The sequence below is a fragment of the Coregonus lavaretus genome (genome assembly GCF_964263955.1).
Source record: "Coregonus lavaretus genome assembly, contig: HAP1_SCAFFOLD_3146, whole genome shotgun sequence".
NCBI classification, from domain to species: domain Eukaryota; kingdom Metazoa; phylum Chordata; class Actinopteri; order Salmoniformes; family Salmonidae; genus Coregonus; species Coregonus lavaretus.
Window position 1 is genome coordinate 19428 of NW_028160457.1, and position 13669 is coordinate 33096.

At 42.8% G+C, this 13669-nt stretch overlaps 1 protein-coding gene across 1 annotated transcript; it reads left to right on the plus strand.

Moving 5' to 3' along the window:
• Positions 1 to 2158: 2158 nt before the first annotated feature.
• Positions 2159 to 13356, plus strand: LOC311121822 (Krueppel-like factor 8). Its single transcript, XM_084196264.1, has 5 exons — positions 2159 to 2431; positions 2823 to 3060; positions 8242 to 8353; positions 10525 to 10667; positions 11745 to 13356. The coding sequence occupies exons 1-5, from the start codon at positions 2252 to 2254 to the stop codon at positions 11924 to 11926; spliced, it is 855 nt and encodes a 284-aa protein (XP_084052390.1). The 5' UTR covers positions 2159 to 2251; the 3' UTR covers positions 11927 to 13356.
• The last annotated feature ends 313 nt before the right edge of the window (positions 13357 to 13669 follow it).

A 13669-nucleotide genomic window follows, 5' to 3' on the forward strand; every position in this document is an offset into this window, starting at 1 on the left:
AGGCCTACTCATCTTGTTGGCTGACGAAAAGTAAATGTGAACAGTTCTTCCAATATCTTCAATATGCACCTCGGAATTGGATAAGGACGCACACAGTTGTAACCTGTGAGAAAGACCCGATCACGTGACGGAGAGCCGTGTGAGTGAGAGACGCTTCGGATTGCGCAGCACTCTCAGGGAGAAGGGCACAACGCAGCACTCCGGGCCGCAAAAGGCATGGATTTTTTATGGGTGCATTATGGCCACAAAGGGGATGCCGCCGTGAAATTCGAGGTATTATCAAGTGCTTGTCATATTGTGAATGAGAGACAATTGGAGTGTGTACAGCCTGCGCAAAAAACAAAGCAGAGCTCATGACTTTTTTCAAGTCATCATTAGAGTCTCATCATGAAGCCTTACGATGTATAAAAAATCAAAACATATAGCCTAACGTTTGTAGAACATTTACATTTTAGTCATTTAGCAGATGCTCTTATCCAGAGCGACTTACAGGAGCAATTAGGGTTAAGTGCCTTGCTCAAGGGCACATCGACAGATTTTTCACCTAGTCGGCTCGGGGATTAGAACCAGCGACCTTTCGGTTACTGGCACTACGCTAGAACAACTTTAGAACAACTAAAGTTACATTAATAACTCTAAATTAAGCCTATAGGAGTACCTATTTCTTTGTTAACCACTCAACACAGAATAGCCGCATGTGTGCACTCCCTCAAATCGTTTGTAGAAAATATCCTTTCTATTTAATTCAGCTTTGTTCAATTGTATTCTTCATACTATAAAATAATGCCACTGAATTATAAGCAAATCTTGTCTGCTAAATGAACTAGTGTAGCCCACAGCCATTTGGCATAGCTACATCAGGACCTAACGTAAGGACAACTCAGAGTATGCTATTATTTTCTTCTGAAATCGACTACATTTTCTTCTTTAAACCTGTCTAAAATAAATAATGGATTTACTGTGTAGGCTATATTACATGCATTTATTAGACTTTTTAAAATGGCTTGTAGGCTATGTGTGGAAGCCAGGAGATGCTAAATGTGTTTATGTTAATTAACGGTCAATTACCTTGAGACTGACAGTTATTTGCTTGACAATCACCAGCTGATGAAATTTCGTGACCGCCACAGCCCTACTCCTGGCACCTATTACCATACCCCGTTCAAAGACACTTAAACCCTACACAATCCATGTCTCAAGGCTTAAAAATCCTTCTTTTAACCTGTCTCCTCCTCTTCATCTACACTGATTGAAGTGGATTTAACAGGTGACATCAATTAGGGATCATAGCTTTCACCTGGTCAGTCTATGTCATGGAAAGAGCAGGTGTCCTTAATGTTTTTGTACATGTGATATTTGAGTCTCTCTCACTAATTGATTGTACAATGAATCTACACACATAATATTATATTATGATTTCAGTTTGTGAGTGTGTGATAGGGGGGTTAGATAATATCATTTATTTCGACCATATAAAGAAAACATTTGTTTTAATTTGGCAACACTGCCATGTTGATCTGAGCCTTGCACATTAGTGTCTGACTTTCGGCTGTCGCTGATGCACCTCCCCCGACTTCACTCCTTGACTTTCGTCTATAGCCGGTTGCTTTAGCCTTAACGCTCAAACACGCCCGGTGCGTCAGTGCAGGGCTTGGCCAGGGCTGGGCAGGGCTGTTCTCTCCTGGCAGTGTGCCAGCTCTAGGCCTGCTGCTCTGTTCTCCACCTCCCAGCTCCCTCTCAGCTCCCAGGGCCCCACACAGCAACCATTGTTCCCCTAACCTGCTCTGCTCTGTTTGTGCAGCCAGAGAGTACAGCTGAACTGAGCTGAGGTGAGAGCAGGGTCTGGGGGCCAGGCCTGTGTGTGTAGCGTGTTTGTAGTGAGTGAGTGTGGGTGGGTGTGTGTGGAGAAATATCATGTGCTGACATCTCTCTTTCTTCCTCTCTCCACTGTCTTCCTCCCTATTTATCTCCCCCTTCCCTCTCTCCTTTTCTCTCTTCCTCACCCTTTCCCTCTTTGTCTCTTACTCCATACATCTCTCTCTCTCTCTCTCTCTCTCTCTATATATATATATATATATATATATATATATATATATATATATATATATATATATATATATATATATATATATATATATATATATATATATAGGCTGAAGTAGGTGAGGAGTGTCCCCAGCCTACAGACCTGAAGATCAAGATAGAGAAGACCCAGCCTGTGTCTCCCCCTCTACTCTCCACAGCCACAGGCATGACCACAGACACAACAACAGACGACTCCTCCCTCCCCCCGGAGGACCAGACGGAACCTGTCGACCTGTCACTCGGCAAGCCACGCCCCTCCCTGCCCGTCTCTACGCCAACCACCACAGCCAACCCCGCCCCGAGTTCTGTGGCGATGCCCATGCTGTCGGCAACCCCCATCCCTACGGTAACCTTCCTAGACACCATGGTAACCACACCAGTTATTAAGCCAATCGGTTCGCTAGCTAGCTCCTCTTTTTGGAATGATGGGTAGTAGTGTCTGTTGGCTTAAAATTGAAATACACTCACGCATATTAGGGGCTGCCAAAAATGTGGAAGTCAGGTTCCTATGCCTTTTGTAGTAACTGTTAGTTTACAATGTTTTTTTTTTATTGAAAGGCTCTGTCTTTCAGTTTAACAATTGAATACAGTACTCCCATTCTTGACACAATGTCTGTGTCCAAAATGGCACCCTGTTCTCCTTTCTGGACAAAAGTAGTGCACTGTCTTGCTCCTCTACATGTATACCCACACTATCCCCTCCCCTCCTCTTCTCCATACATCCCGCCCTCCTACAGATGCTCTCCCCTGGCTCCATCCTAGCGTCCACCCAGGGGGCAGGCGGTCAGCAGATCCTGCATGTCATCCACACCATCCCGTCGGTCAACATGCCCAGTAAGATGGGCCAGCTACAGACCATTCCCGTGGTGGTCCAGTCTCTGCCCGTAGTCTACACAACCATTCCCACGGACGGGGTGGCCACCGCTGCCATCACAGTCCCGCTCATTGGGAGCGACGGGCGCTCGGAGGGATCCGGTGAGTCAGAGGGAGGGAGGATGGTGGTGTGTTTTGTTGAGATGGAGCTTTGAGGTTTATGTTATAGATTTTAGTCAGTTAGCATACGCTCTTGTCCAGAGCATTGAAGTAATGAGGCTGAAACAATCACAATATGAATGTCATAAATACAACCTTCTAAGATAAGGATTTAAATAAAGGCTTCAGAGTTAAAGGGATAGCATTTTTGCGCTTCATTTTCGAATCATCTATAAGGAACTTCATTGAGTGACACAATCAATTTTGGATGATAAAGGATGATTTGGACATTAAGCGCAAAAATGCTAATATAGGTACCATTGACTTGCATTGGCTTTGTGCCACAAATGCTAAAAAGTTAGCATTTAAAACAGTGGCCAGGTAAACAAAACCAAAGCATACCTTGTCCATAGACTGCTTACAGAGTAAGGAAGTCTATTTGTCATTTTGTAATTTCGGTGAACTATCCCTTTAATAGAGAAACGATAACAGAGTTCTCTCTGGTCACATCCATCCTCTTCTTCTCTAGCAGGCAGAAGTAGGTGATTCCTCTCCCTTGTTCTTTATCTTTGTCACTTTATCGGGTGTCACTTGTCCTCTTGAACGGTTTTCTCGCAAGCAATACATCTCTCTTGGGTCTCTTCAATATTAACTCTCTTCAAAACAATCTCATTCTCACACACAAGCTCTTTCTCACGGACACATGCACCTGTTGTATCTCACTGTCATGCACTTTCTCATTCTCTCTTTTCCTCTCTTTCAGTTATAATATCTCACTGTCTCTTTTTCACCGCGTCACAATATCTCACACTGGCACCGCCCCTTACTGTCTTCATAAGAACCCCTCTCCCCACACACACGCACGAACACATGCACGTACACAAACACCCACAAACATTGAAAAATATATGGCAAATAGAAATCCAATATGGATGGTGTTAAGAGATAAATGGGTGTTATTTCAAAGTTTTGATATCTTCACTATTATTCTACAATGTAGAAAATAGTACAAATAAAGAAAAACCCTTGAATGAGTAGGTGTGTCCAAACTTTGGACTGGTACTGTATGTGTATGTATGCATGTATGTGTGTGTGTGTATATGTATATGTATATGTATATATATATATATATATATATATATATATATATATAGATATATATATATATATAGAAAAAATATATACAGTGGGGAGAACAAGTATTTGATACACTGATTTTGCAGGTTTTCCTACTTACAAATCATGTAGAGGTCTGTAATTTTTATCATAGGTACACTTCAACTGTGAGAGACGGAATCTAATTTTTTTCCTGAAAATCACATTGTATGATTTTTAAGTAATTAATTTGCATTTTATTGCATGACATAAGTATTTGATCACCTACCAACCAGTAAGAATTCCGGCTCTCACAGACCTGTTAGTTTTTCAATTAAGAAGCCCCCCTGTTCTCCACTCATTACCTGTATTAACTGCACCTGTTTGAACTCGTTACCTGTATAAAAGACACCTGTCCACACACTCAATCAAACAGACTCCAACCTCTCCACAATGGCCAAGACCAGAGAGCTGTGTAAGGACATCAGGGATAAAATTGTAGACCTGCACAAGGCTGGGATGGGCTACAGGACAATAGGCAAGCAGCTTGGTGAGAAGGCAACAACTGTTGGCGCAATTATTAGAAAATGGAAGAAGTTCAAGATGACGGTCAATCACCCTCGGTCTGGGGCTCCATGCAAGATCTCACCTCGTGGGGCATCAATGATCATGAGGAAGGTGTGGGATCAGCCCAGAACTACACGGCAGGACCTGGTCAATGACCTGAAGAGAGCTGGGACCACAGTCTCAAAGAAAACCATTAGTAACACACTATGCCGTCATGGATTAAAATCCTGCAGCGCACGCAAGGTCCCCCTGCTCAAGCCAGCGCATGTCCAGGCCCGTCTAGTTTGCCAATGACCATCTGGATGATCCAGAGGAGGAATGGGAGAAGGTCATGTGGTCTGATGAGACAAAAATTGAGCTTTTTGGTCTAAACTCCACTCGCCTTGTTTGGAGGAAGAAGAAGGATGACAGTGAAGCATCAATTTTTGTCTCAAAAATGTTTGAGTGAAGCATGGAGGTGGAAACATCATTCTTTGGGGATGCTTTTCTGCAAAGGGGACAGGACGACTACACCGTATTGAGTGGAGGATGGATGGGGCCATGTATCGCGAGATCTTGGCCAACAACATCCTTCCCTCAGTAAGAGCATTGAAGATGGGTCGTGGCTGGGTCTTCCAGCATGACAACGACCCGAAACACACAGCCAGGGCAACTAAGGAGTGGCTCCGTAAGAAGCATCTCAAGGTTCTGGAGTGGCCTAGTCAGTCTCCAGACCTGAACCCAATAGAACATATTTGGAGCGAGCTGAAAGTCCGTATTGCCCAGCGACAGCCCTGAAACCTGAAGGATCTGGAGAAGGTCTGTATTGAGGAGTGGGCCAAAATCCCTGCTGCAGTGTGTGCAAACCTGGTCAAGACCTACAGGAAATGTATGATCTCTGTAATTGCAAACAAAGGTTTCTGTACCAAATATTAAGTTCTGCTTTTCTGATGTATCAAATACTTATGTCATGCAATAAAATGCAAATTAATTACTTAAAAAGTCATACAATGTGATTTTCTGGATTTTTGTTTTAGATTCCGTCTCTCACAGTTGAAGTGTACCTATGATAAAAATTACAGACCTCTACATGCTTTGTAAGTAGGAAAACCTGCAAAATCGGCAGTGTATCAAATACTTGTTTTCCCCACTGTATATAGGGGATTGGAAAAGATGCAGACAATTACATTGATGGATCTACCCCTAAAATAAAGGAAATAAATAATACACATATATACACATTATATGTGTTTTAATCATTTCAACTAGATGCACTGAGCTTGTCTGATGCTGTTTGATAAAATAATTAAGACACGCAAATGACTAGAGGGAGTCCGACCGCAATTGAATTGATTGTGCCGCGCCAGACTCAGACTTGCTGTGCTGTGAAAAAAAAAAAAGACAGCCAGTGTGACTAGCACCCGTTGTCTCTCTCTCCTCCCTGCTGCAGCGACCAACACGGAACATCAAAACTGTTTATCGCTCTGTGGTGTTGCTGTAGCTGCAACATAATTACAGCCGAAATCCCTCATTTGTTAGGAAAAACATTCCCTATTCCCTCAACCTTTGCTCTCTTTACGTGACACATGTATGCATCGCATGCGTGTGACCAATATGGCCTGACCTATAGCATATCATAATAACATCAATACATTTGTTATAATAAACTCTGAACACCGTAACCCATGTGACAGCAAAATGGATGCAGAGGACGTGACAAATAAACTCGATATGGGGAATACTCACTGTTTGCTCAGGAGGTAAAGGGGAAGTCAGATGTGTGGAATAAATTTGACTAGTTTTGGGAAATACTGGAGAGCAAGAAAAATAAGGTAAGGAGCTAGCGCTGTTAGATTACAATATACTTTCTCTGACCATTTGGAACACTGTAAACAACACTAAATAAATGAAAGCGTACCAGAGAGTCTGTGGTAACGTTTTTTTTGTAAAGCCTTTATTACAGCAAAGACTAAAAACAGTCACATGTATTCGTGAATGCAATTGCCGAAATGGAACAGTTTATTTATTGTTTACACTAATTATTCAAGGGTCGCTTTGTTATTTTATTTTTAAACTAAAATGCTTGGTTGCATTTCAAATCATGAATGACTCGTATGCTGTGTGATGATATTAACTAATTAATGATTTATTGATATAGTAGCCTATATAAGTATTGAAATATAGGCCTGAGTAAGTTACGGTGTTAAGACTAAACAGGATGCGCTCTTAGGCCTACAGTTCGATGGTGGTTATATAAGGCTGCTATAGGCTACTAAGCCTACTAATGATAATGATATTACTTATTATCATAATGATGATCATAATAATAATAGTAATAATAACAATAAGAATGAGATCAAGAAAAAGGAGGGTTATTATTATAAATATAATTTTTCAGACAATTTGGAACAGCGTAAACAACACTAAATACATAAGTAATACCAGAGAGGCTGTTCTAATGGGGGAAAAAAAGTGCAAAGCATTTATTACAGCATAGCAAAGATTAAAAATAGCCGCATTTTAAAGCTGTCATTAAGGCAAAGGGTATTTTGATTTGTTTAATGCTTTTTTGGTTACTACATGATTCCATATGTGTTATTTCATAGTTTTGATGTCTTCACTATTATTCTACTATGTAGAAAATTCTAAAAAATTAAGAAAAACCCTTGAATGAGTAGGTGTGTCCAAACTTTTGACTGGTACTGTATATGGATGATTTACAAAAATCCAGGCACATTTAACAGTTAGGCTATTGATTATAGACCTAATTAAGTTGAGGTTTCCTCTCTCCTCACTTTTCGTAGACAATTAAGGCAAGGGCTGTTTTCTCGTCTCCTAACTCCGCTGCTGCCTCCGCCGCATTGTTCTCAACACCAATATGCTGGTTAACTTTGCTATTATGCACATTGCAACATGGTCTAGGAAAAGGCGCCAATTCAACAGCGCACTGATGTTTCAGAACCGCGCACAGCGACCACTATCAAACGCGGGAGAAAGAGCAGCGGTGAGGAGTGTGTGGGTGACGGGAGGGGGGGATTGTCCTCATGCACAAAGGACAGTTATTTACCCTACCTCAATCCCAACCCCATCGTCACTACACCTCCACCCCCTCTCATCCTCAGGGAAGAGAAACTTTGAACAGTGCAGTCACCACATTCTGACCCACTAAGAGAGGGAGGGATGGGGGTAGGGGAAAGAGGGGGGTTCACAAATACAATCACCCGCCTCCGCAGCACAGCGAACCACACCTAAGTATAATGAGGAATTCTCTCACACAAATAGAAATTCAAATCAGCTCAGCTGGGATGGCTTACCTTTTGTGTTGCCAAGTACTGTGTTTTACTGTTGTTTGGATTTAAGTCGCTAACCCCCTGTTGTTGTTTGCCTTTCTCTTCCCCTCTCTCTCTGTAAACCTTTCCAACTTCCTCTACCTCGTCCAATTCTCTTTCTTACACTGTCCCATTGCTCCTTCTCCCCATCTTTCATACATCCTCTCTCTCCCTCTCTCTCTTCCCCTCTCCATCGATCCATCTTTTCCTCTAGTGCGTATCAAGCCTGGCTCGATGTCTCCAGTGGAGTACCAGAGTGACAGTGATGTGGAGAGTGGGACAGAGTCGGGTTCAGCGTCCTTCAGTACACAGGGCCTGGACACAGGGTGAGTGTCATAGACTGGAAGGTGGTGATATGGGCCTGGACACAGGGTTGTGGTGGTTCTGTAGGGCTCATCCTCCAGTACACAGGGCTTGGTTACAGGGTGTGTCAGATAATTTATGGAGGCTGATTGATATGTGGTTTTTTTAAATCAAGATACGATAAAACACTTATTGCTATCACGATTTCAACAGACATTTGCGGGGTACATAATGAGGGTAGTTTAGCAGTCCTGATATAGGAGTGGTGTGATACAGGAAGAGTGTAGCAGGTTGAGTGTATTATTAGAGAATAATGAAATAGGATGAATTTGCTCCTTCATTGGGGGTTTGGCTGTGGTGAGCTGGGCCCGTCCCTTCTCTCTCATCTCCACTCTCTGGCACTAATTACATTACTGCAGCAATGCTCTGCTCTGGACACTTATATAACCCCTGAACACTGGAGGAGAGGCAGTGTGTGTGTGTGTCACACTATGTGCAGTGAGGCAGCAACAGGGGAGACGGAATGTATACATGTGTGATTGTTTTTGGTAGGAGGGAGCAGCAGCCTCCACACCCCCAAAGGCATGACTTTGTGTGAGACAGAGCTTGCTGCACTCTAACTGAAATGCAGGGTGTGTGCTTGGAGAGTTCACTTAGCTGTGTGTGTGTGTGTGTGTGTGTGTGTTGCTGGGCAGGGTTGTCCCAGAACCAGGTGTAAACAAGATTATGTAATGCAGTTTGCCGTCACACCTTATAAACGGTTTGGAAAGAGAGGGAGAGAGAAAAGGAGAGGGGTGAGTTAGTGTGATAAACAGGCTGGATATGGTGAAGAAGCTATAATATTATCAATATTTTTGCTGGTTTAGTGTGTTTGAGCCAATGGCTGGGAAGAGACAACGAGAGAAAGGAAGAGGGAGAGGAGGAAAGGGAGTGAACTAATTGGCAGGCAGGGTGGAGAAATTGAAAGGACGCGAGGAACAGGGAGGATGGGAGGGAGAGGAAGGAAAGGAGGGTGGATGGAGAGATGGGCAGGAAAAAAAACAGGAGAGGGGGAGAGAGCAAGAGGAGAGTTGGGGAGAAGAGAGCGAGAGAGAGCGAGAGGATAGTTGGGGAGAGAGAGCGAGAGGAGAGTTGGGGAGAGAGAGCGAGAGGAGAGTTGGGGAGCGAGAGCGAGAGGAGAATTGGGGAGAGAGAGAAGAGAGAGAGGGAGAGATCAGCTTTGAACTGGAAGCTGTCCAACTGTATGGGTTTTTGACAGTTACTGTCTAGCCCTTTCTGGTGGCTGTGGCCTGTAACTTCACCCAGGGACCATAAATCACTATGAGTTGTGATGAACCTAAACAATAGACTTAATTAGCAGTGATTATTAAGAGTCAGGCACTGTTAAGGCGTCAGCATGCTTCAGTTCGCATACTCCCTTAAAAGACCTTCACTTGAAAAACGGAAAAAAAGCGCCAATAGTACTGTTTGTCCATTTTGAGATGCCGTAGCCAGTTAAAGGGGGGCTGAACTTCCTGATTTGGTTTTTTAAAGCATTTTTGTAATAAAAAAAAGCACATAAAGGCTTCATAATTGATAAAGGTCATGTTAACTGACTGATATTATCTCATATAACAAAACATATAAGATCTCCTAAGCTTGTGTTAACCTCAGACCTTATTTTTGGCATTTATCCCAAAACCCTCTTTCCCCATTCATTTTCCCCATAGGAATGGCTGAACGAACCAGAGGGTAACTCATTTCCGGGTTTTAGGACTACAAGCTGGCGAGCTCAATAGGTGTTACATCATTGGCATTTCCTTCTAGGGTTAGTTAGGGCGTAGACCGTATGGGTGGGGCTGGAGAGGTAAAGGTCATATGTAGAGCATGTCTGCTCATGTAACACAGTTCATATATAGGTAGCTAGCTGCTTTCTAGTAATCCTGCTACTACAGGTGATCCTCTGTGACATTCTGTAATTTCAGTAAATACATGACTCAATGCATGTCACTCCAGCCTGACCCATATAATGACAGGTCTATTTTCTCTCTCTCTCTCTCTCTCTCTCTCTCTCTCTCTCTCTCTCTCTCTCTCTCTCACATTGTTTCTCTCTCCTCCGTGCACACTCTCTTTCTCTATTACATTGTTTCTCTCTCCTCCGTGCACACTCTCTCTCTCCTTTGCCTTCCCTTCTCCCTCTCCCTCTCTCTCTCAGGTCAGGCGTAGATATGGACATGCAGGTGGATCCTGATTCGCCGGATATGAAGAGGAGGCGTGTCCATATGTGTGACTATGATGGCTGTAACAAGGTGTACACCAAGAGCTCACACCTCAAAGCCCACCGCAGGATACACACAGGTAACACACACGCTGACCCTGTCCCACCCACATACTAATCTATAGCCAATGACTGACCCAGGGCCCGCATTCTGTAGCCAATGAATAGACAATTAATGTATATTAATTATATACTAGAGCTTCATATCTTATCTGTTTTCACTGAAAGTACTGCCTCTTAAAATCTCTTAGATGTGTGGTTCTGGTCCCAGTTCCGACTGACATTTTTGCTTATAAATCGATCTGTGGATACCGTAGATCGAAATGGCTTGCATTGTTCCCACGGACACAGTAGTATTTTTTTCTGAGCCTGTGTGTGAAGTAGGATGTGTAATCTGAAACCACTTGAAGCTGGGATGTCCCTCCTACCATTTTATTTGCTCTTCCGACTGTCCATCAACTCCTGGCTGAACCCTACGTCACAGCCGTGGACAAAGCACATGCCTGCAATCGTTTCATCGTAGCGCAGCAGAAGAGAGTGGTTTCATCACGTTCAGAGATCAATTTATAGCCATTAATCTAAAATAATTTAAAACAAAAAACTCTTTCTGTTTGTCATAGTTGGACAATATTAATATGAGATTAAAGGTGAGTTCCTAACGAGTTCAGGAAGCCAGGCTAGAGCTCTGTGAGATGTTCACAGCGATGGGGGCAGACATTTGGATCAAGAGACCTTTAGAAAAAGGTGAAATCTTAGTTAGTCATTTTATAATTTGATTATGCTATATTTAGAAAGTATATGTAATTTCAAGCCTTATTCAAAGTTTTGTTGAATAGGAAATACATCATATAAATGTTTTCCTATTTGTATATTTTTTGCATATTTTGACTGTGTACTTGAGCTTGTGTCCTCAAAAGTGACTTCACCTCAGCAATTTATAACTATTTTTTACCAGAAAGGTGAGATTTTTACCTTTCTTTGAGTATGCAGCATTACTAAATATTGTCTATGGCCCTCTCATGATAAATAATTATTTTTGGGGATTACATAGATTACATTTTCGATTACATTTAGTTACATTTAACTTGTTTTAAACCAATATTTGCACAATCAATCAACCAACCAATCAACCAATCTCCATATCTTCTTCCCTGTAGGAGAGAAGCCGTACCACTGTACATGGGAGGGTTGTACCTGGAGGTTTGCCCGGTCAGACGAGCTTACACGACACTTCCGTAAACACACGGGCATCAAGCCCTTCCGCTGCACCGACTGTGACCGATCCTTCTCCCGGTCTGACCACCTAGCCCTGCACCGGAGGCGCCACGTCATGATGTGAACCATGACCCCTGACCTTTGACCTTTAAACCTTAACCCTCTGCTACCTTTGCCCTCCAACCCATCACCTCCCTGCCCCAGCCCCCCTCGCGACTCAGATGGAACTCAGATGGGAGGACCTGAACCTTGAACTCTGACCCATATAGGTTCTCTGCTGTGTCACTTCCTGTTACTGTTCCCCCTCCTCTCCTCTCTCTAGGTAAAAACTAACAAAGGTTAAGACAACGTAACAATTCCATGCGGGAGCGTTTGAAAATAAACTAATTAATTGGACCAGCGGCATTGCTGATTCTACAGGATTAGCATTGAAAATGTCACCAGTGGTCGGGAAATCAAATATTAAAGTGGCTGTAAATAATTTGAAAAACATTTTAATTAATAGAATGACAGTAAAACAGTTATGTTATGTGTTTGCGGAGTAGTTAGCTGAAATTCACTACGATTGTGTTTATTTTCCACTTTGATGGCGAGCTTTCTGTACTGCTAACATTCACTTCCAGTCATTTTCGATCACATTGCTGGTCCATTGTTTAGACCTAGTCCTGTCTACACTACGCCTTGTCCTCTATTTTGAACTGTGGGTCGTCATGGAGATCATGACATTAAAGAGGTGGAGAATGAAGATCCCAAAAGGATGAGAGGAGTTTGTTGTTGTTTTCTGGTTGCATAGCACCTGAAGGGGTAGTCCACAACTCTGACACCCCCACAGCTTACCTCCCCGTTTCTCCCTCACACCCCACTCAGTGTGCACACAGCCAGAGGCTATCTACTTCAACAGCACCCTATCCATCCAAAAGATAGACTAGTGAAGACAAACCAGTGAGAGAGATGGACAGGCTGGATGGAGAGAGACACAGAGGACATACTTTGAAATGATGCAGAGATACCTACACCACACACTCAGCTCAGAGCAAGAAGAGGAGTGAAGAGGAGGAGGACGGAGAGGAGGTGGAGGGGCAGAGAAGGATATGTGGCTTTTTTGTTTATTTCAGAGGGGAAGACACCTCAGAGATTACTTTTCAGCTGTCTAGCAACTGTTTACTGAGGTTTTATCTTCTGTTAACCTGCATTGCGTGCATGGGCTAGCTGTCTGTGTGTGATTGTGTATGTGTGTGTGTGCACATATCTTTGCGTGCATGTGTGCGGGTGTCTGTGTGTGTGTGAGCGTTAGTGTAGTGTGTGCTGTTTAAAGACAGTTGATGATGCATCATGTCCTCTCCTCCATACATATCATTTCCTGAGCAGAGTCAGCAGACCCCTTGGGTGTGGTGGTGTAGAAATGTTTTATTCTGTCTTATTCAACCCCCCCCCCCCCCCATTTATCCACTCCCCCATCCCCTACAACAGGGAGCTACAAGACTGTGAATTTTATTAAGATTCTGTTTTCTTAATAGTTTCAATCAGAAATTAAATAATGTTCACTTGCCCCACATGTATAGCTTGTTGTTCTCTAACAGTATTTGTGTTTTTTTTTTAAAGGCCTTCTGTAGTTTTTTCATTATCTTCTCTTTCTCTTTTCCAATGATTTGGCTCTTAACAGAATAACATCCCTTCTTTTTTTGCCTATTTCAAATCCTTAGATTGTGTTTGAGGCTGTGAAAGTATAAGAAAAACAATTTTGAGATTACAAACTAAACTCTCGCAGGGATCTAGGGGAGCTTGTATGTGTGTGTAACACATAATCAGAACTGATGATTTTAGAAGTGTGTGTTCGGGGCATCAGTGTTACCTCTTGCCCGTCTGA